Source organism: Zonotrichia albicollis, chromosome 1, assembly GCF_047830755.1.
Source record: "Zonotrichia albicollis isolate bZonAlb1 chromosome 1, bZonAlb1.hap1, whole genome shotgun sequence".
Taxonomy (NCBI): domain Eukaryota; kingdom Metazoa; phylum Chordata; class Aves; order Passeriformes; family Passerellidae; genus Zonotrichia; species Zonotrichia albicollis.
This window is the reverse complement of record NC_133819.1, coordinates 66876279-66896312: the sequence shown is the minus strand read 5'-3', so window position 1 is coordinate 66896312 and position 20034 is coordinate 66876279. Positions and strand designations below refer to the sequence as shown.

General features: G+C 40.6%; 1 protein-coding gene across 11 annotated transcripts in view; it reads left to right on the top strand.

The window, feature by feature from the left end:
* Positions 1–20034, top strand: part of HIVEP1 (HIVEP zinc finger 1) — a 130556-nt gene that overhangs the window by 54094 nt on the left and 56428 nt on the right. For 10 of the 11 annotated variants that reach the window (XR_012580900.1, XM_074543640.1, XM_074543571.1 and 7 more), the window contains one exon: positions 15057–15110. The exons of the other annotated variant lie outside the window; for it this stretch is intronic. Coding sequence is in view for 9 of the 10 variants with exons in the window: in XM_074543640.1 (XP_074399741.1) it covers positions 15057–15110 (54 nt within the window). In the remaining variant the exon portion in view is untranslated. The remainder of the gene's footprint in view (positions 1–15056; positions 15111–20034) is intronic. 11 annotated transcript variants of the gene reach the window in all.

Genomic DNA, 20034 nt, shown 5'->3' with positions numbered 1-20034 from the left:
AGCCACCAAAATCTTAAAGATCATCTACTAGGGATGTGAAAATTTTGTCTAGTTGATAATTGGTAATTAAGGTTGGATTCTGTTACTGAATTTGGCTTGAGTTGTTAATGAATAGTGGTTGAGGATTCAATTTGAATAAAGCATAATTTCTGGAAGTTCTTAAAAATAAAACTGTCTCAGTTTAATATGGTTGGAAAGTAATTGCTAAAATGATTAAGTGAAAACTGAAGTATTTAAACACCTAAACCATAAACTTGATACAAACGGAAAGGGTGTGGGGTGTGTTGTTCACTTTTGGATGTGGTTGGTTGATTTATTCTTTTATTTGTTTCTCTGAAAGTATTCTGTGCTTAAAACTTATTCTACAGCATGAAACCGAAAGCCAAATACTTGACACTATATAAGAAATTGGTTAGTCTTGTCTCAGGATTAACCCAAGATTATTCAGTTTGTAATTATGAATTGTAGAAGCTGTACAGAAAGACTGCCAAAGATATGAAAGCATCCGGTCATCTGCTGTAAGACTATTTATTTTAATTAAATTTAATCACTGATAAAATATTGTTCAGTGTTTTGTTAAAAAGGGAAAGAAAATGGGAAATCATGTGTTTAGTATTTTCGTAGTTGCTGTGATTTCTCCTAAGTAGATTCCTCAAAATATGAACTGATCTACCATTTTCTCAGGAAAAAGGAAGCGAAAGAAAGAAATCATTTCAGTGCATCATTTCTACAGTGTAGCCTCTTTTTATATGTCTTGTATTGTATTTAATAATATTTTTCTTCTTTTTGTCCCTGTGCTTTTATGCTGCCTTTGTTCTCCTATGTCCTTTCCTTCTTTCATCAGTCTCCACATGGAGCAAACTGTTTCTATTTTTGAGAACCATAAAGAAAGAGAGGAAAATGAGGTCTCCCTTTAAGTCAGAGCCATCAGAAGCCTTTAACCTACTGTAGTTCACATGGGCAATAACAGATCTGTGCATTTGGAGGATGCCCATGACTCACAGCCCTAAATATCAGCACCAGGTGAATCTGGTGGCAGTAGGTGGGAGGAACTTGGTCTTGCTCTGTGATTCTTTGCTGAGGAGGGGTTGGCAAGAGACAAAACCTGAGAAAGGCTGAGGAGCACAGAGCCCAGCCTTTCTCCTGTTTCTTCTGTGCCAGAAAATCCAGTCATTCCAGCAGTTCTGTGTGATGATTTTTAACAACAAACAAAGTGAATTTGGAGAATATTATAAGTGGAGAAGAGTAAGTCTTAGGAAAGCAACATTTGTTCCTTGGCAGGCCATCACTATGATTTCTTAGCTTGGTTGAAATGTTCAAGATGTAAGCTTTGGTGAGAAGTTGGCCAAGCCTTTTCCCTCAACACAACTCCAGGTGCTTGGGCCCGGGAGACTCCGTGGTTTACCAGTCACTGTGAACCTCCTCAGAGAAGAGAAATCAGAGAGCAAGAGAGGTCATCCAGTTGGCTTTATTCTCTGTCCTCCTTCCCTTCCTTATGCAAGTGAAGTTTCCAATGTTTCTTTTCTTCCTATTAACCATGCACAATTTTTGTCTCAGTTAGCCTTTCTCTGCCAGGAAACATGGAAACTTCAAGCAGGAATTTATTTTAGCTGAGCTGTTGGAAAAAAAAAAGAGAAAATAACTTCTGTAAATAGGTACAACATCTAAAACTGAAATAAATAGATTAGAGTATATATAGGGGTAGGGAGGACATGCCCTTTAAAATCTGAATATTTCAGGAAATTTGGGGCTGTTTCTTGAATCATTAATTTTAGTGCTACCGAGAAAATGTCCGAACAAACTTAATAAAAACAAAACCAAAAAGCAGTTTCAGGACATTCTACTGGGTTTTTGTTTTCATTGTTTTAGTCAAGTGTCACATTCTGATAATCTCTTCTCCCACACACCAGATTTTCCAGAAGTCATTGTTCCAACAAAAAAAAAAAAAAAAAGTTACTGTAAATTAGTCAATAAAGTTGGATATAATTCTTTCTACTTTGTTGTGGCACAGGGTTGACTAATCTAAAATCATTATGTTAAAGGCCAAAAAAATATTTATTTAAGGACTTGAAATCCTTGGATGTTCCCTTTGGCACATGGTTGTTGAAGTAAGCTCCCTCCCGGTTGAATTGTTCACTTCCAAATGCAGGATCAGGATGATGTGTGCAGCAGCTTGCTGTGGCTTTCTCCCCCACGTTCCTCACCGCCCCCTCATCTTCAATCAGACAGCACAAAATTGAGCGTGAATTCTAAATAAAACAGAGAAAAAACACTTGGGTGATGTTCACATTGCAGAGTGCCATCATTTTGTAGGTGTTTAAGTAGCTCATTAATTATCTTCCTAAGCTTGCAAGTACAGAAAGAAAATTTCACCACTAAGCCTAGAAAAAGAGGGGAAGAGGGCTGGGTTTTCAATCGGTGTAGATTTTACTTGTTGGGTTTTCTTCTTCAGTAATTCATAGTAGCTTGCTGTTCCATAGCAATAGGAACTGTACTTCTTGTGGGATGGGGTGAATTTATCTATAAAATTGTTTCTTCATCTTTCAACACCCTTCATAGCATATTAATAAGACACGTAACTATCTGCACTGCCATATTTGTTTTCTGTTATTTATTTACTGAACAAAACCTTCTCAGCTACTTATAATAATTAGGGTTTTTTGTATGAAAGTTCAATTAGTTAAATTTACAGTGTCAGTATTCCAGGATATTTTTTTTCAAGAGCTGATTTCTTATCCAAGGGTATCTTGGAGATTATCAAAAAAGGAATGCCAGATACTTCAGCCTCCTTTCTTTTATTTCCTGGGAGGGAATGTATTATCTTTCTTGGGGGAGGAGAAAAACAGCATTTCAGGAATTTTTTTTTTCAGATTTCATGCTGATTCATGCCCACCTAGGGCAAATATTTTAAAAACTCTTAGCCCTCCTCGAAGAGAGAGAAAGAAAAATCATTTTGGTTGAGACTCTGCTTTGGAAGATTGATTGAAGATTTCACTGTTCTGTTCCCTTTCTGTATAAATTCAGTTGTCTCCATTCCCTTTTACTGGATTTGTATGATCTGAGCACTTTTGACTTCTTGCAGTGGTCAGGGACAAGGGCACTGCTGTCATATGGGTGAGCCAGGCTGGGCAGGGTGCCTGTGGGTGGGACCAGGAGCAGGGAGGCTGCAGCAGTGGAAGCCCTGGGGCCAGGCTCCCCTCTTGGCTCCTGGTTCCAGCTGGAGCAGGCATGGAGGAGGAGAGACAGAGCTGGCTGTGCTGGAGACAGGTTTTAACAAGTACTTTGGGACCAGCACAATCCTGCTCCAAGCAGAAATCTTTTTGAGAAGAGAAGCAGAGGGGAGCTTGAAAATGGCTCATGTGGTTTGTAGGGTAGCAGCTGGGTGCTTAAAGCCAAGCACAGCTTCAGCAGGCTGCTGTGTGGTTGTGACCAGAAATTATCCCTTCATAATGATGTGAACTGTCCTTTCAGTACCAAACATCTCCCTGGCACGCTTGATTTCCTCACTGAAAGCCTGCTGATTGGTCCCCTCCTTCCCCAAGTCATTCCTTGGGGTGTGTCTGGGAAAATTTGGGTGATGTAGGGTAATCACCACACAGCTAACTTGCTCTGCCGAGGGTCTGCCTAAAGCCAGGTAGCGCATGATCAGTTTCTGGAGAGATGCTTTATCCTCACTCCTGCCATCTTTGTCAGGAAGACAGCTTGCGTGGGAAAAGACCCAAGTGCTCACTGGGATACTTTAGACCTGGTTTTTTACTCCGGTCTTGAAGTAGGATGGGAGCAGGTAAAGGAAAACAGTAAAATCAGTCACTGAAATGAGGTATTTGCTTCAATATATATTTATTACCACCAATTTATAATTTGCCCAGAGAAAAGAACATGAACTCCCTAGGGCTGTTTGGTTTGTAAGACTCTTAAAGTGGCTAAGCCCCTGTTCGTGGCTACAGCACACTGTTAACATAACAAATGTCGTATCTTTGTGCCTTTGCTAAAGTTTTGTGTTTCAGGTACACCTAGTTCTACATCAGCTTGTACTGACTATCTTTTCAAAGGTGTTTTTCATTTTATGAATCCAGTTTCTGATGTTGTTTTTTCACTTTAAAGTTGTAGCTAGTAGCATTTTATTTGGCATGTGAAATTCAGGGCAAAAATAGAAAATTACTATGGAAAAATAAGCTTGTAAAGTCTGTAGAGCAAGGTCTAGTATAGCAAGTGAATTGTGGATTTTTAGTTTTTTTTTGTTTTTTCAGTGAGCACTAAGACTCACTGATAACAGTATGACAGTTCATATTTTAGACTGACATTAAGACCTACTAAGTTCTTGGATAAATAAACAAGTAAGCAAAAAAAATAGATACCTTAGTCAAGTTAATATAAAACTTTGAGTTTAATGTTCAGTCATGCTAAAAGAGTGATTTTGAATTTGAAGGTGTGATTTAGCAGCCCTGTTGGAAGGGGATTTACGGCATAGCATAAGAAGGCAGCTGCCCTTCGGTGCGGCAAAGGCTCAAGCTGTGTCAGAGTCACTCCAGTTGTTGGTGAGGAAGGAGTGGGCAGGGTGGCTGGAGGCAGAGACCCAGAGGTGCTTTGTACCTTGGCCTGTACATGGTGAAGGGATGACAGTGTTTGGGCTGGCTGGATTTTAAAGACACTTGGAAATAAAGGCAGCTGGAAATAAGGGCAAAGTTTTAAAGAAGACACAGTACCAAGTGAACTCCCCCAACATACCCCAGGAGAAAAATCCCTTATGTGTAAATTTACTGAGAGGCTGATATTTACACATTTTGCAGTCAATACCTGCTCCTTAGCAGACAAACATTGCCTTCTGTTTTACAGTTAATAGAAATGTGCTACTGTCGATTCCCATTTGCTTGAGTGATCCAGGAAAAGAGCAGGAATAGTGAAGTGACAGTGTTGCTGATTTGATGGAAGTTATCAAGGGAGGTGAAGATGAAGATGCAAATGAAATTGCAAAGGATTTCAAAATGACTTTAGGTTGCTGTGCAACCAAATTGCAAAAATGACAAATGAAATTCAGGGCAGATAAATGTGAAGTGATGTCCACAGGAAAATTATTTAAACTCTTCATTTAAATTGAGTTGCTTGTTAACACTTGGGCATGAGATCTTGGGGTCATGTATTTGTGTGGCAAAGTCAACTGTATACTCACTAGTTGTCAAGAAGCAAATAAAGCATTAGGAATATCTACACAGTACAGGAAAACATATCTGTCATGATAGCATCTGTGGTGTGCCTTCATCTCTAACAGTGGGATTGATTCTGATGTCTTTCTTCTAATTATCTTTCCCCTCTTCACTTCCACCTCCAAAGAGGATAAAATAGCACTGCAAAAGCTGCCAAAGGTCATAAGTATGTCGAACAGTTTTTGTGTAAGGAATGAATCAAGTAGATGAAGCCCTTTGGAGTTTGAAGAAAGATGTGAAAAGCTTACATGGATTCAGTATGAAAAGTTCCCCTGGATTCAAATGATACTTGGAGAAACTAATGTAGGAATAATCTGTGGGACCTGTGAAGTTCAAGAACAGCTCCTGGGGCTCACTTCAGAGCTGCCTGGTTTCAGAATCTGCAACTTAATCTTCTACTTTTTGTTGTAGTGTGCCCTCAGCTTATGCTGTCAACTTCTGTTGGAGGCAAGATGTTGGGCTGGACACCTGACTTATCTTGTGGGCTTTCAATTTGTTTTGGTTTCTTGTTAGTCCTCAAAAACTTCCTTTTTCCTTAGCCAGCAGTACTATTTATTGTCCATCTTAGTATCAGGTATTTGTAACAACTTCAGTATCCAAAGTCCTACTAAAGATCTCATATTGTAAACCATTTCTGTAGACACTTTAGAATCTTGGTAAAGCAATAATTTTTAAGGGTATATGCTAATCTTAAGAAAACTCATCTCTGCTTAAACAGGGTTCTTGATGCTGTAGGTTACTTGTGCTGAATGAATCTACTTACCTGATGTCTGCCTTGTAAACTTAATAGTGTTTGAGGAAGTCCAGAAATAGAAGAAGAAATTGCAGAGAAGTTTGACCCCTCAGAGAACTTGCAGAAAGCCTCTACACTGTTGTCTCAGGTGATGAAACACCAACTCTTGGTGTTGTTGTACCTGTTGAACCAGTTTTTTGCCTTTTTCTGTTGAGCAACCCTCCTTCACCAGCCATGCAGCTGAGAACAAGTGCTTTCAGAGTATCAGACAGATACATGGAAACTTTTTCCCCTGTTTGCCTGGGGAGTGGCTGGTTCACTGTTTGTTGCTTTGGTTTAGGATCTGCATCTGAGAAAATACAGAATTTAACAAAATCTTTTGAGCTCCACATATTATTATTTTTTATATGTTTCCAGTGAGCAGGAAAGCTGTCAGTTTGGTTTGTTGCTTTTTTTTTAATGGTTTGTGTGACTTAAAAAAAAAAATAAATATATATATATGTATATAAAATCAAAAACCTCTCCTTTTTCCAATTTGAGGACAACAGTTCATAGGCCAGTAAACCTGCCAAGGGAGGGAACCTGTCTCAGAGCAGAAGGTATGAAGGTGCTCCTAGCTTCCTAGCCGCAGCTTGGACAAGGTGGTGAACCTAGAGCAACTCGTGGCTTTAATATTTTAACTTCTAACAGTGATACTGGGTTAGGTATAGAAGAAACACCCAGAAAGCCAAAACTTGTGAACAGTGAATACCCTAGAGGCTGTTAAGTAATTATTATGCAGATTTTAGTGATAATAATCACCCTGTCCTAGGTAGGCAGCTGAAATTTGGCAGCGGGATAGAACAATGCCCTAGGATCAGCATAGCGATGGGGTAATTACTGTGCTAGATGGCTAATTAGGAGCTATGCAAATGAAATGCAATCAGTACTTGTGTTTGTAATTCGGTACCGGAGGGAGACAATGTGTAAAGGAATTATCTGTGGCGACTCAGCTGGGTGCTCTCCGAAGCGCACACAGGATGCAGGATCACCTGGCTTCGTGGGGCCGGTGGGAAGGAGCCGGCCCTGGCAAGTGCCACCCTTGTGCGTTGGCTTACGCAGGCTGAGAAGGTGCCAGGCAGGAGGTATTTCTGAAGATACTTCACCTATACTTCTGAAATCTTATGCTTGGCAGCTACTGTGCCTCTCCCCACAGGTGCCTCGCTGTTTGCTATATCCTTCTGTAAGGCGTCATCCAAAAATTCTCTTCCTCCCTGTCCCCTTCTGTGCTCAGTTTTTAATGAGTGTAGAAGCCTCACAATAAAAATTCAAACCATGGAAACAAACAAACAAACACAAGATTGAAAGCTCCCCAATAACAAATAAATGACACAGGGACAAGAGTTTGGGTTCGTATGTGAAGTGCTTATGTAATTTATGCACATACACCTTGCCAACCTCATCAGGAGCCCTTACCATATTTGAGTAATATATGTGATTGCAAGGATAAAGGCTTTATATATTTAATTTATATACAGCCTTTGCATTGGGTGTTTTATTGTATATACAGTACAGCAGATCATTGCTGATACAAATTTAAACTGGAGATTACAGATTGTATTTTCAAATATACGAGCATCTTTTTTTCTTCAAATGAAGAATAATAAAAGGAAGATTTTAATTTTCTGTTTTCAACGGGGTTATATAAAGTATCTGTCATGAGTTCTTCATTTTTAAATGCAAATAATTATATATGGCAGGGAGTATGATGAGCATTCGAAGTTGACATTAAAATGAAAATGCATCAAATTTTTCTGAAAAACTGATCAAACAGGTCATTAGTCAAGGTTATGATGACTAGTGGACCATTTAAAATAGTTTAAAGTCTCATTTTAGATGTTTAAAAGGTAGTTTATAGCTATTAATAGGATGACTGCTGCTGCATCACCCTGTTAAGAGTTTTGAATTTACATCATTTTTAGGAGGTCTTTTTCACTCCCTCCCATATAGCTGTACAAACAATCTTCAGACCCAGTAGTACTGGACAAACTTAAGATTTAATCTGTTTTACCTTGCTTCTTTGATAGGCTGGGGACATCCATGCTATCAGTTATCAGGCTCAGCATTTGGCAACTTACTAAGCTGTGGTGCTGTGATTCTCTAAGCCCCAACTGGGAAGGAGAAACCACAAAACAAACCATATGCCAAAAAGTGTCAAGTTCCCACAGTATGAAATTATAAAGATGAAAAGACTGTCTTTCCTCATCTGATCTCTTCCTTTTAATCTTGAGTGTTTCTCATTAAACTGGAAAAAGGAAGTGTATGGGGACAGAAGAGTGGTTTCTAATTAAAAGTAGATTTAAATCTGAGTGAGAAGAATGCCTGGTCCAGTGGGTTTCATGCAATGCCTTCTTGCTGCTGCCTGCCAGCTTTGAAGGTGTTCACTTTGTGGCAGGAGGGCGGTGGTGGAAACTTGGGGCCATCAAAGGCGTCCTCAGCTGCCTGTGTCTGCCAGCCCTTGCACCCCTGGGTGCAGGGTCCCCTCCTTCAGCACAGAGGGACAGTGCTGCCATGCCCAGGGTGCAGTCAGGACCCCGGCTTGGCTGGCTGGGTTTCGGCTTTGGAGGCTCTCTGCAGCGTGGGGACATGCAGGGGCCTGCCGAGCCTCTGCGCTCCCCAAGAGGCAGCATCCCACCGGCTGCACCGCCTCCCAATTAACCTAATGGGCTCCTTGCACAGACAAGACTCTGGGGTTTTGGGTTAGGGGTTTTTTTCCTTTATTTTTTTCTTAATGAGCTGGTTAAAGGAAGTCTTGGGATTCATCTCAGTTAACCAAAACACATTAGGACGACAGCGTTCTTGTTTTAGCAGGTTGTAAAGAGCCTTTCCTCCTCCTAGCAAAAGGGAAAGACAAGCATCACAGCCCCCTTGCAGGGGAGCGTGGGCGCTTCTGCATGCTTCCCAGTCCCAGGTGGGTACCCACAGCTGCAGGCAGGGTGCCTTGGGATTAAACACTGCCTCCTGTGCCAAGGGAACCTGCCATCTGGGAAATGCGCCAAGCTTGCATCATCTTTGCGTCGTTTGTTGGCTTCATGTGGCTGCCCTTCCTGCCCTGCCTGCGCTGCATGGGCACTGCTGCTGGAAGCCGCACAGAGTCTTCCCTCTGGGGGAGGTGTGAAATGGCTCAGATGGGATGTGGGGCCGGACTCAGGTCCTCTGTGTCAAATCTGAGCCCTGGAGATGTTCAAGGCCAGGCTGGCTGGGGCTTTGAGTGGTTTAGTGGAAAGTGGCTTTGCCTGTGGCTGGGGGGCTGGAATTAAATGATCTCTAAGGGCTCTTTACAACCCAAACCATTCTATGATTCATAAGATGTGCCATTCTGCACCACCTGTCTGGTGCTCAGGGTATTTTTTAAATTTGTTTTTTTAAATTTATTTAATAATAAATGCTTTCAAGCACACTTCTCATCCAGTGAAATGTGAAGCACTTTGTTACTTGCCCATGAGCCTGGTGGTTTCAATAGTCTGAAGACTGAGATTTTCATGCAAGGACTCGGCTTCTTTTCACTTGCTCTCTGAATTTATAGTGGTGGAAAATGCAGCATTTTGTACTTTCATCAGTATTTTACTTAAGCTGTGCACAGCCCTCTCCCCCCCAAATAAAAACACATTGACAGTTGTTTTCAGTAATACTGCCCAGTGCATACAGACTGATTGCATTAATGTACTTCAGCTGAAGAATATTTTGTCACTTCGATTTTCTTTTCTGCTCCTGATCTAGATGATCAGTGCAAGAAAAAATAATTGAAGTGACATCTTTCTTTGTGTCCATCTTAAAACCCATGCAAAGTGATTTTCTGAATTACTTTTCAAATGTCTTCTGGTGCAGCAAGGTAAGAGAGAGTGCGATTTATGAGAAAACAAGAAGAAAATCTGTTGTCATCTGAAGCTGTTTTGCAGGAGGTATTTTTAGGATGATTCAGGCCTAAGGCCTGAGAATTGTTCTTGTCTTTAACTGAAGGGGAAAAAATGTGCTGATATTTTCCTTCCAGTTGTTTTGGTTAAATACTTGAAGATATAACTCTAGCCTTTCAGGCAAGATATAAGGTTGTATTTTTAAAGTTTTGATGTCATAGCCTGTCTTCAGCATCCAAAATAGTCTAAATCTGTTAATTTTCCAATTACCTATAAACAGACTATTTGTGATTAAAAAACCAAATGCAACAAAACACTTATTGTTTCAGAGCAGCAGCTGTACATCTTCAATAATAAGCCAAAAAATCCCCGCATTTGCAGTGATACAGACACATGCAAATATATGCAATGAAAAATCCTCCTGTTAGGGTGCTTTGCAAGAACTTAATGAACTTACACCAACCACTCCCTTGTAAGCTTTCCTGGAGGCTTTAAAGTAGGTCTTGTCTTCCTCAGTGACTTAATTCCTCTGTGTGCTGTCATTGTGTGGGGCAGGGTGACTTGTTCAACAGGACAAAGTCATCTCATTGCGCTGCTGTGGGGACACTTGTCAGTGGAAAAATCCCCAGAGAGATGAAACAAACCAAACCCACAAACACATTACTAGAAAATGTAGTGTGCTCCAGCTTAAATTGCTGTCATAAGTTACTGGTTTTATACTTTGCCAACCTCACTCCTTTCAGTATTTTTGCTTTCCCTGCTGAAGTTAATAAATTTTTTTTCCTTAACTCACCATATAAGTGAGGCCTTTAAGATCTCTCTGAAAATTTGTAATGCATATCTGATACATAGAATACTAGACATATTCAGGGTTTTATACATTATTGGGATAATCTCGTTGAAAAAAACCCCTGTAAATTACATTTTATTTATGAATTAATTAAAATCTCTGAGGTTCTATCTCTCAGTGAAGACCAAAAATAGAGACTGTAAAGCTGTTGAAAAATCTGGTTTATTTTTTCATTTAAAACCCCACCACAGTGCCACCATATCTAATTCAGACTGTTGGTATCCTTGTAATGATCTATCACAGCTGGAGGTGTGTAAAACAAGAAGCATATTTTACTGCACGCCAGTCTCCTTCCTTGCATTCCTAAAAAGCACAGTTACATTACATATTTAAAACCTCAAGGAATTTGATGGTATTTCCACACAGCAGATACCTGCTGGGAGAACTGTGGTGGAGAATAACGTGAGAAGATTTCATGCTGGAGTAAGAAAAGCCATTGTACTCATTGTTTCATTTTCTTTCACGCATATGCAGGTGTGTGTGTGTGTAATTTATATCTATAATGTATAAATAAAATAATTTCATGATGCTGCTTGTGATTTGCATTTTTGTGGCATGCACCTGCCTGGAATGGCCAAAAGCTGGCTCTGTGGCTTGTTGCAGTGCTATCACATGAAATCTCCGTTCTCTACAGTGATGCATATGATGATTTCCTCTTTCATTGCACCTCCACTAGTAAGTGCTTGGTGAGAAGTGTCCCATCTTCAGTGAGAGTGTGTCTGTCACTGTCGTTTGCTTCTAGATATGTGCTACTCCAGAAGGCTGTCTGCTGAAGGTTGGGGCCATTGGGATAGGTCTTACAGTAAAGTAGTCAAGATATGTACTATTCTGCCTCTTAGGGGAAATGAAGAGAGTGCTATACCTATCATGTACTAGAAATTCCCATTAGTTAAATGGTTTTATTCTAGTAGAAGTAGATAATGTTTCATTGATGAGCAAATGTTTCCTTTGTAAAATGTTCAGGTTAGACAGTATCCCAGGTTTAATTCTGAAATAGTATTAGACCAAACAATTATTGGATTGGATAATATTATTTGCAATTAAATGGAGGACTTCTTGGTTTTCAGTTCCTCCTGGGCTTTACAGATGATTCTTTGTGTGGTATCTTTTTGCTTATAAAACATTTTCAAAGGTATGTACCATTAGAGCACCTATAATACAATTATGACAGAACGTGGTATGATGTCTGAAATAATTTTCCTTAAGATGTTTGACATACAGCTAATTTAATGGCACACAAGAGAAGAAGATGACTGGATAATATAAATTTGTTAGCAAGTTATTGCTGGCGTACATGCGAGTTGGCAGAAGACCTGGGGAGGCTGCCTTTTGGTGTTGCTGGGGTACTTGGCTCTAAGCCTGCTCCTGCCACCTGCTCCATGGCCCTTAGGGATACCCAGTTCTTCCCTCCAGCCTGAAACACCGCAGTCTGTCAGGCAGTTGCCTGTGGAGGATCTGTAGCTGTAAAATGCAGCAGGGTGGAAAGCAGCTGCGGCAGATTTTGTACAATGGTTTGGACATGCCTTGGCGCAATGGCCAGAGCAGGTAGCATGTGATGCTGGCCATTAGGAGGATGTAGGCCCTAACAAAACATTTAGCCCCAAACTGATGCTAATACCCATGTCTCATTTACAGTCCGGATCACTGCTTTAGGTTCTCAGCACTAACACCAAGATTTTTCAGTATTCCAAATGTTCAAAACTGTTCTGCACAGAGATACCACCATAGGTATGAAGAAATACAGCAGAAATAACTCCTTGGGGAAAATGTATCAGGAGAGGCAGGAAGTGTAGGAGACTTTCTGGCTGTGTACCAGTCACCTGTTTACCTAGCTATTATTTCTGTTATCTGTGGTTCTTTGTTTGGGATTACAGTCTGACAAAGGAATGGTTGGGAATTACTGATAGGAACTAATTTTTTTTTTCCAATAAGAGACAGAGTATTCAGTTAAGGAGATCAAAGCTTTTAATCTTTCTGGCATTCTCATATAGCGTGATTCTGAAATACTTAAGTAATTTTTCTCTAAAAAGTAGGATGATTGTGAATGTAAATGCATATATTTCTTGTAGCATTTATGTGAAATATGCAGATAATAATTTTAATAATAAAACTGCAGTTGTCTGCGTACTTAGATGTAAGCTTTGTTGACAAAACATTTACTCTGAGAACAGAAACACCATGTATTGTGCATTAAATATATCTCCAACACAGGAAAAGTGAGTTTGAGAGCCAAACTATAGATTTGATTTCTTGTTGCCTTTTGCTAAAACCTACAGCTCCATTTACATGGGTAACTACCCATTTACATGGGTTGATTTTTTTTTCCCTGTGTGTTCATATATCTTATCAACTGTCCTGCAACTTTGTAAATTGCTTATTTCCATCACCTGTAAAGCAACAGTCTTTGGAAAAACCATATAAGATTGCTAGATACATTTTCCTCTGAGAGTATTAGTGACATGTATATAAAAGATGCTTTGTTTACATTTCCTCCTTTTTTTGTTGGAAATGGTTATTTACATTCCTTTCTATAAAAAAAAAATATGAATACATTTAGTATTTCAGCTGTAGTACTTGATCCAGGAAAGCATTAAATATCGAGTCTTCTATGTTTAAAGTAAGCCTGCATAACCAGCTTGGTAAAAAGATGGTGAAGGATTGTGCTCTTTTTGAGTTGTGTTGGTCTTCAGCAGCCAGTAAATCAGTATAAAAGAAAATGTGATAAAACTTCCCATTAAATATGTATGCATGTCTCACTAACCCCAGGGGAAGAAGGAAGAAGTTTGGCTTTTCAAATTGCTGTGGTGTCTTTCTTTCTCGTGAGAAGCTTTGGGAGTCTGCTCAGTTAGCCCCCTTGTGAGATCTTCTGGTCCATTCTCTGGGACAGTGTACAACAGAGAAATTACTGAGCTTTAATGAGAAGGGAAACCTGGTACTTGTTCTGAAAAACAGAAATGCAGAACCAGAGTGAGCATAACAAAACTCAGTCTTAAAAGCTGCAAGAGTTTGATTCAATTGTAATTATTTGGTTCTGTGGAGGAAAGAATCAAGAAACCATATCAGACTTCACCTGTGAATAAATGGTTCCAATATGCTTGAGTGATTCAGCTGATAAATAAAAGAGAAGTCATTTAAATCCACTTTTTAAGAATTGTGTTGAAGAAATATCCATTTTTTGAAAGCTTGTGTTGTAAAAGTCAGAGTGAGTAAAGCCTCCATGCTTGTAAAGAAAGAGGTGAGGGCTTTGCAGAGCTGTCATACACCTCTTGTACATGGCAGCCATGAAGTCTGGCATTTCTTGAGTTGCACCAGTAGAGTCTGGGAGATTTAGGATTAATCCAGTTACATTCTGTTCTTTCAATTTAGTTCAATGAAAACTGACCCCACCAGGGGAAAAGAAGAAAAAAAATAGTACAAGGAAAAAAGTTTTCACAGGTATTTTAGAAAATGACCATTTACATCTGAAAGTCATGTTCCAAGCTCAGATCTTGGTCAGTCAGGCCATAGTTTGATGCTCAGAACACCAAGAGAGCTCAGCCTTTCCCAGTGCTGCTGCTTCTTACCAACACAACCTTTTATCCTCAACCTACTCAGAGGACTGTTTGCTATCAAAAGAAAATTTGGTCTTGAATTTTTATTCGGTCCAGTTACACCTTTTCTTGCTTCTTGCTCTGCACATGCAGACATGCACACATTGCGAACAAGGACCCCCCCTTTCCATGGGAGCTTCTGTGCAACAGCAGGTGAAGCACAGCTCTCCTTCCAACACCAGTGTGTCTGAGGGGCAACAAAGGAACTGCAAAGACAGACTGGGAGTAAAGACTCAGGGTCTCCTTTTGCTCCTGCTCTGTGCATGTGGGAATTTCTGGTTGTTTCACAAAGAAATAAGGTGGGGGTTACCACTCACCCCCTGTGCTCCCATGTGAGAGGATTGGCTCCATTGCTTCACTTAGCAAATGCTGTTTGCTGTTCTTCTCACTATGTTTAATGCAACATTGACTTGCTCTAGCAGCATTTTTCAAAAATGTATTAAAACACTCTATAATGCACCATAATACCTATTCCAAAGAGTCCCCTGACTGCACACATTATTATAGATGGTAGGAAGCTGCAGTGGGATTTGCTGTTAACTGCAGATCCGATGCCAGTGCTTTTCTTTCAGTGGTTCCATGTAATTTAACATGTCAATAGCCTCTCTGGTAGAACATGATAAAATTTTATATGGCTGTATTACTCATAATGTACCACATAGTTATACATGAATGATATCACTCCTAAAGATAAACAGATATTTCAAGACTGATTTCAGTAAATTACTTACTGCAATCTTGCCTTTTTTATATATGTGTTTTAATATTGACCTCTCTTTCTTGCAGACAAAATTGAAGAAGCACAAAAACAACTTAATGGAACAGAAGACCAACAGAGAGGTAATAACAATCCCCAAAAAATAAAATAGAAAGTAAATAAAGTATTGTGATCCTAGAGGCTGGTCCAAAGCCTTCCTGTGTCAGTGAAAAGACTCGGTTGGGCTGGGCACTGGATGAGGCCCCAGGCATGTCTGCAGATCACGGGCTGTGTCTGTAATGTCCCACTTCAGCTGAGACACAAAGGTTTTGTTTTATCCACTCAAGTAATTGCCTTGACCTTGATGAGATTGCTAAAGCTGTAGCATCAGGGCCATGCACACTGCTGACCACAGCCTGTGCTAACCCTTAGTTCTTTATGTCATTTGCCTAATCATTAACAACCGTACTCAGTTTATGGTGAGCAATATGTGATGATTTCTAGCAAGATGCTGAGGAAAGAGACTGATCATCACAGCTTATTTTAAGAAACAGATGACCTGTGGCAGATTTAATCTGTGTGTTAGAGCTTAGAAAGCTGGTGCAAACTCATTGCATTTCAAGAATGGCTGACTGCAGTGATACATGAGGATGCCCAGACACAGAGTGGGGAGCCCAAACAGAGCTTTGCCAGGTTACTACTGGGCCTGTCATGGGAGAGGCATGAGAGGTCATCTCCACAGCTTAGAGGAGCAAAGGGGCAGGAAGAAACACAAATTAAGGACTTAGAGAAAGAGTGATCCTGTCCAGTGTCCTCTCAGACCTGTTCCTGCAGAGCCCCAGTCGGTGTCCAGGAGTGAAACTGTCTCCATGTGGAGTCGGGGAGCAGCTCTGCAGTTCACTGTTTGGAATAACAGTGTTGCTAGCTGGAGGTGTGGGACACATCAGGGGATGCAGGGCAAAAGCTTCTGGGGGGTGTGGAATGCTCTGTACCAGCAATTGGAGTTGGGCTGCAACCCTGAGGGATATGTCCAGGTGCAGCAGCTGAGGAGTCTGGGGTCCAGGGATGGCTACTGGGCAGACTGAGTTTCTGAGCCAAGCTGCTGGTGAAATCCACCTTGGAGACGTAGAAATATTTCCATTAGTGGACCTTTGCCCTGCTTAGCCAGATCAAGGAGCAGGATAAGGTAGGAGTGCTCAGAGTGTCTGTCCAGGATCTGTATGTCCAGCCATATATATTGAATGTATGTGTGTTTGGGGGGGCGGGGGGTTTGATATATGTCTTTCTTGGGAAAACGTTTTCAGCCTTGCTACTGGTTGGATCTGGGGGCATGGAGCAGCAGCAGCCTCACTTCCTTGAGCTGCTGGATTTAGCTGAGATATCTTCTGGTATCTGGTGTCATTGCTTTGGCTTTTTCTGGGTAGGCATTCACCTTTCAGTGGTGGCGGCCTGTGGCACATCTGTGAACAGTGTTGTAAATTGTTGATGCTCTGTCCTGGAAGGTTCATTATCTTTCAAAACAATGAACTTCAAAACTTTTTAAAGATTAGAGAGCAGACGACATACCCAAGTGGATCTCAGCAGGGTCTCTCTGGCCCAGCATTTGGCCTCCCATGGAGGGAGTAGGATGTACTGTTAAAGGATACCACATAAGCCAGGCCAATTTCTTTAGTGTCTTCCCCTTATGAAGTCCACATACATTGAATTTAGGGATGTCTGCCTCATCCCTTTATTATCTAGACATTCATGGAGCTGTTATCTATGAGTACAGTTGATTAAATGCTACTTGCACCAAACATTCTCTGGCAGCAAGTTGCAGTAGTTCACTAGCAATAACATTAAAAATACAGATTTTATCTTTTCTCCTCAATTTCCAATTTTCCTTCCATTTTCAACAGGAAGCAGCCCTAGCTCAAGTGCTGTGAATCATTAAATAGCAGTTCTACACTCACCTTATCGACTGCTTTCACGATTTTGTAAATCTTGTCCTTATTTTGCTCAGCTTGTTTCTCTCCTAACTTGTAGCTGGCTTCATATTTCAAGAGGTTTATTATAAACAGTCTCATATGAGTACCAGGACTGCTCTATGTATTTGTAAAAGGTGGAAGAGATAAAACGTAAGTGGCTAGATAGAAGACCTTCAAATGTTTGCAGAGACTTTTAAACAAACTAGACCTTCTAGTAAGTATTTCTTATGTATTTCTGTTTAGTGTGTCATAGATAAGTGGTATTGTCATCCAAATGTGAAAAACTTGGCATGTAAGGTATAGCTGTCTGTTCTTGTTGCTGTTGGTCTCACAACATTAATACTGCTCTGGATGATTTTTTGTGATGGATGTGTTCAAGCTAAAGACAAGCTAACCTCTGCTCTTAGGCATTTGTTCTCACGTGTGGCCCGGTAAGGTCTTTGCATAAAGGAAGATAAATTCTCTAGGGTAAACTTAGCAATGTACTCTGAAAGGGATGAGGTTACAAAAGTTTATGTGGTGGTAGCACTCAGCTTTCAAGCACCTCAGAATCAAAGAGAGATTTGAGTTAACTTTTGGCTTCTAGCCTGAATTCTTATGGCTGGAAATTGAAAAATAAAGTTTTACATTGAAAACTGATACATAAATAACTGAGGTAATAAAGTTAGTATTTCCAAATTAAAACTGTCCTCTGCACCCATGGGTTTTTTTAGTTTCTTACATGCCTGAATAGATCATGTTCTTGGTAATATGAAGTAAACAAAAATATTTATTTGAAGCTTTAGATTCTGAAGGCTGCTGAAAAAAAGAAAATATATGTTTGAGCTATACAAGTAAACAAAAATATGCACATATTCACATAAGTTATTGTAAATCATAATCCTGTGTATACAGATTCGTGTGAAGTATGACTGTATATTTTTCCTCTTGGTTAATTTATTTTGGTTTTCAGTTCATCTACATCACTTTAGTTTTTGTTTATTTCCTATCTGAAATGATTAAGAAATGTAATTTTGTGGAATTTATCATAAGTTAAGTGGTGCTCTGTCAGAGGAGCTTTCAGTGGCCCGGTGTATTTGTGGGGAGGAGTTTTCCATAAGTTTATTCGTGCTGAATTTCTGCTGAGTAGCTTTGTGCTCTGATCAGTCATAATTTTGTACATGTTTGGGATTTAAGTTGAATTTAATTGACTACAGAAATATATGTATTTAACACCTCATTTTGCCATTAGCTATAGTAATCCAATTAAGTGCAAATTGGAGTAGAACTCCAGCACAAATGAGGCAGTAAATAGGCAGACATAGTTTTCAAGTTTGCATTTTGGTTATTTAGTATAAATTTGCAACTGCTTTTTTGTGTTTTGAAATGATAGTCCACAAATTATTCAAATGGCCTTGATTCAAATAACCACTTGAGGCCAGAAGCACGTTCATTAGGGGTTGTGCTCAGCTTCCTGCTCAGCGAGTGTGGAAGGTGGCTAATTCTCATGTAGGTTCATCTTCTCTCTGCTGCCCAGCTGCCACTCTGAATTTTCAGGAGGGGAAACTGTGCTTCCCCTTCTTTTTGCTGCTATTTCCCAACACTCTTTTACACCCTGGGTGTGCCCCTATTTTGGGGCTGAATTTTGTCTTCTGACACATGTACAGGTTTAATTAATGTGACAGAGAAGGTCTTACTCCACATGGTGTTCTTTAAAATCTAGAAGGGATGGTGAGCTTGAACTACTCAAAATCTCTCCTTGAGAATGCAGTTGAAGTTTTCTGTGGTGTGGGACTCAGTGGATATTGTGGGCTGGAAAACATTCAGGTGAATGCAGCTGCTTTATCTCTGATCTGCCATTGGCCATCCTCCTAAGAAAGCCATTCCAAGGGTGTCTCTCTGTCTTCTCCCTTCCAGACAAGTCAAGTTCTGTCAGATTGTGATTACCACAGAGGCATCTGATTTGGTCATCCTCAGAGACAGTCCAGCCTCTGAAGTGCTGTAAGCATTTTGTTTCCTGCTTTAACCACTGCAGCAGTTCTTTGCCTCTCCCAGCACTCTGGGTCCTAGGTACATCAGTGCCACCAACACTGCCATTGTGTTCCTTAGGACTAGTGGAACTAACTTGGCTGTCTCCATACTTGGTGTCAGCAATGCTGACTGCCACCTAAATCTCTCTCTGCTTTTGGATGTTTGGGGAACATTCAGAACACTCAATTTGGTGACAAACTCTAGCAGCACCAAGATATGCCAGAAAATGGATGAAAGGTTTCCAAAAGGACCATCTCATCTCACTGGTAGGCAATACAGACGTATATACTCTGTATTGCCTACCAATGCCGGGGTGTCTCAGGCTGTTTGCACTCCCTCATTTCAGGTAACTGCTTCTTGCTGTGTCACCAGAAGGGTCAATGATAAACTTCTGGGTAAGATGAAGATGGATTCCTTCATTCTCCTTCTCATTCATGGCTATTGTGTCCTCAGGCTATAGGGTGGCCAGCAATGGACTGGAGACATTCATGTGTTCATCAGCCTCACTGGAGTTTAGACTTGCAGACTGTCCTAAGTTGTTTGTCAGGTGTGAACTCATCCCTCTGAATAAGCTGCTGCCTATTGTTTGATCGAGTTTTTGACTTTCTGCAGTATCAAGGTTTAACCCCAGCTGGCAACTACACCCCACATGGCCACTTGCTCACTCCCCCACAGTGGGATGGGGGAGAGAATCATAATAATAAAAGTGAGAAAACTGGATAAAGACAGTTTATTAAGTAAAGCAAAGGCACTCAAGCAAAGCAAAACTAATAACTCATTTACCACTTCCTATCAGCAGGCAGGTGTTCGTCCATCTACAGGAGAGCAGAGGTCCACTGCCATTTGTCCAGCGACAAATTGCATCATTCCCCTGTCCTCCTTTCCTGCTTTTTCCCCCAGCTTTATATGCTGAGCCTGATGCCATAAGGTCTGGAATATCCCCTGGGTCTGCTGGGGTCGGCTGTCCTGGCTGTGTCACCTCTCAGCTCCTTGTGCACCCCCAGCCCACTCTCTGGTGGAGTGGCGTGAGGAGCAGAAAAGGCCCTGACAGTGCAAGCCCTGGTCAGGAGCAATGAAAACATCCCTGTGT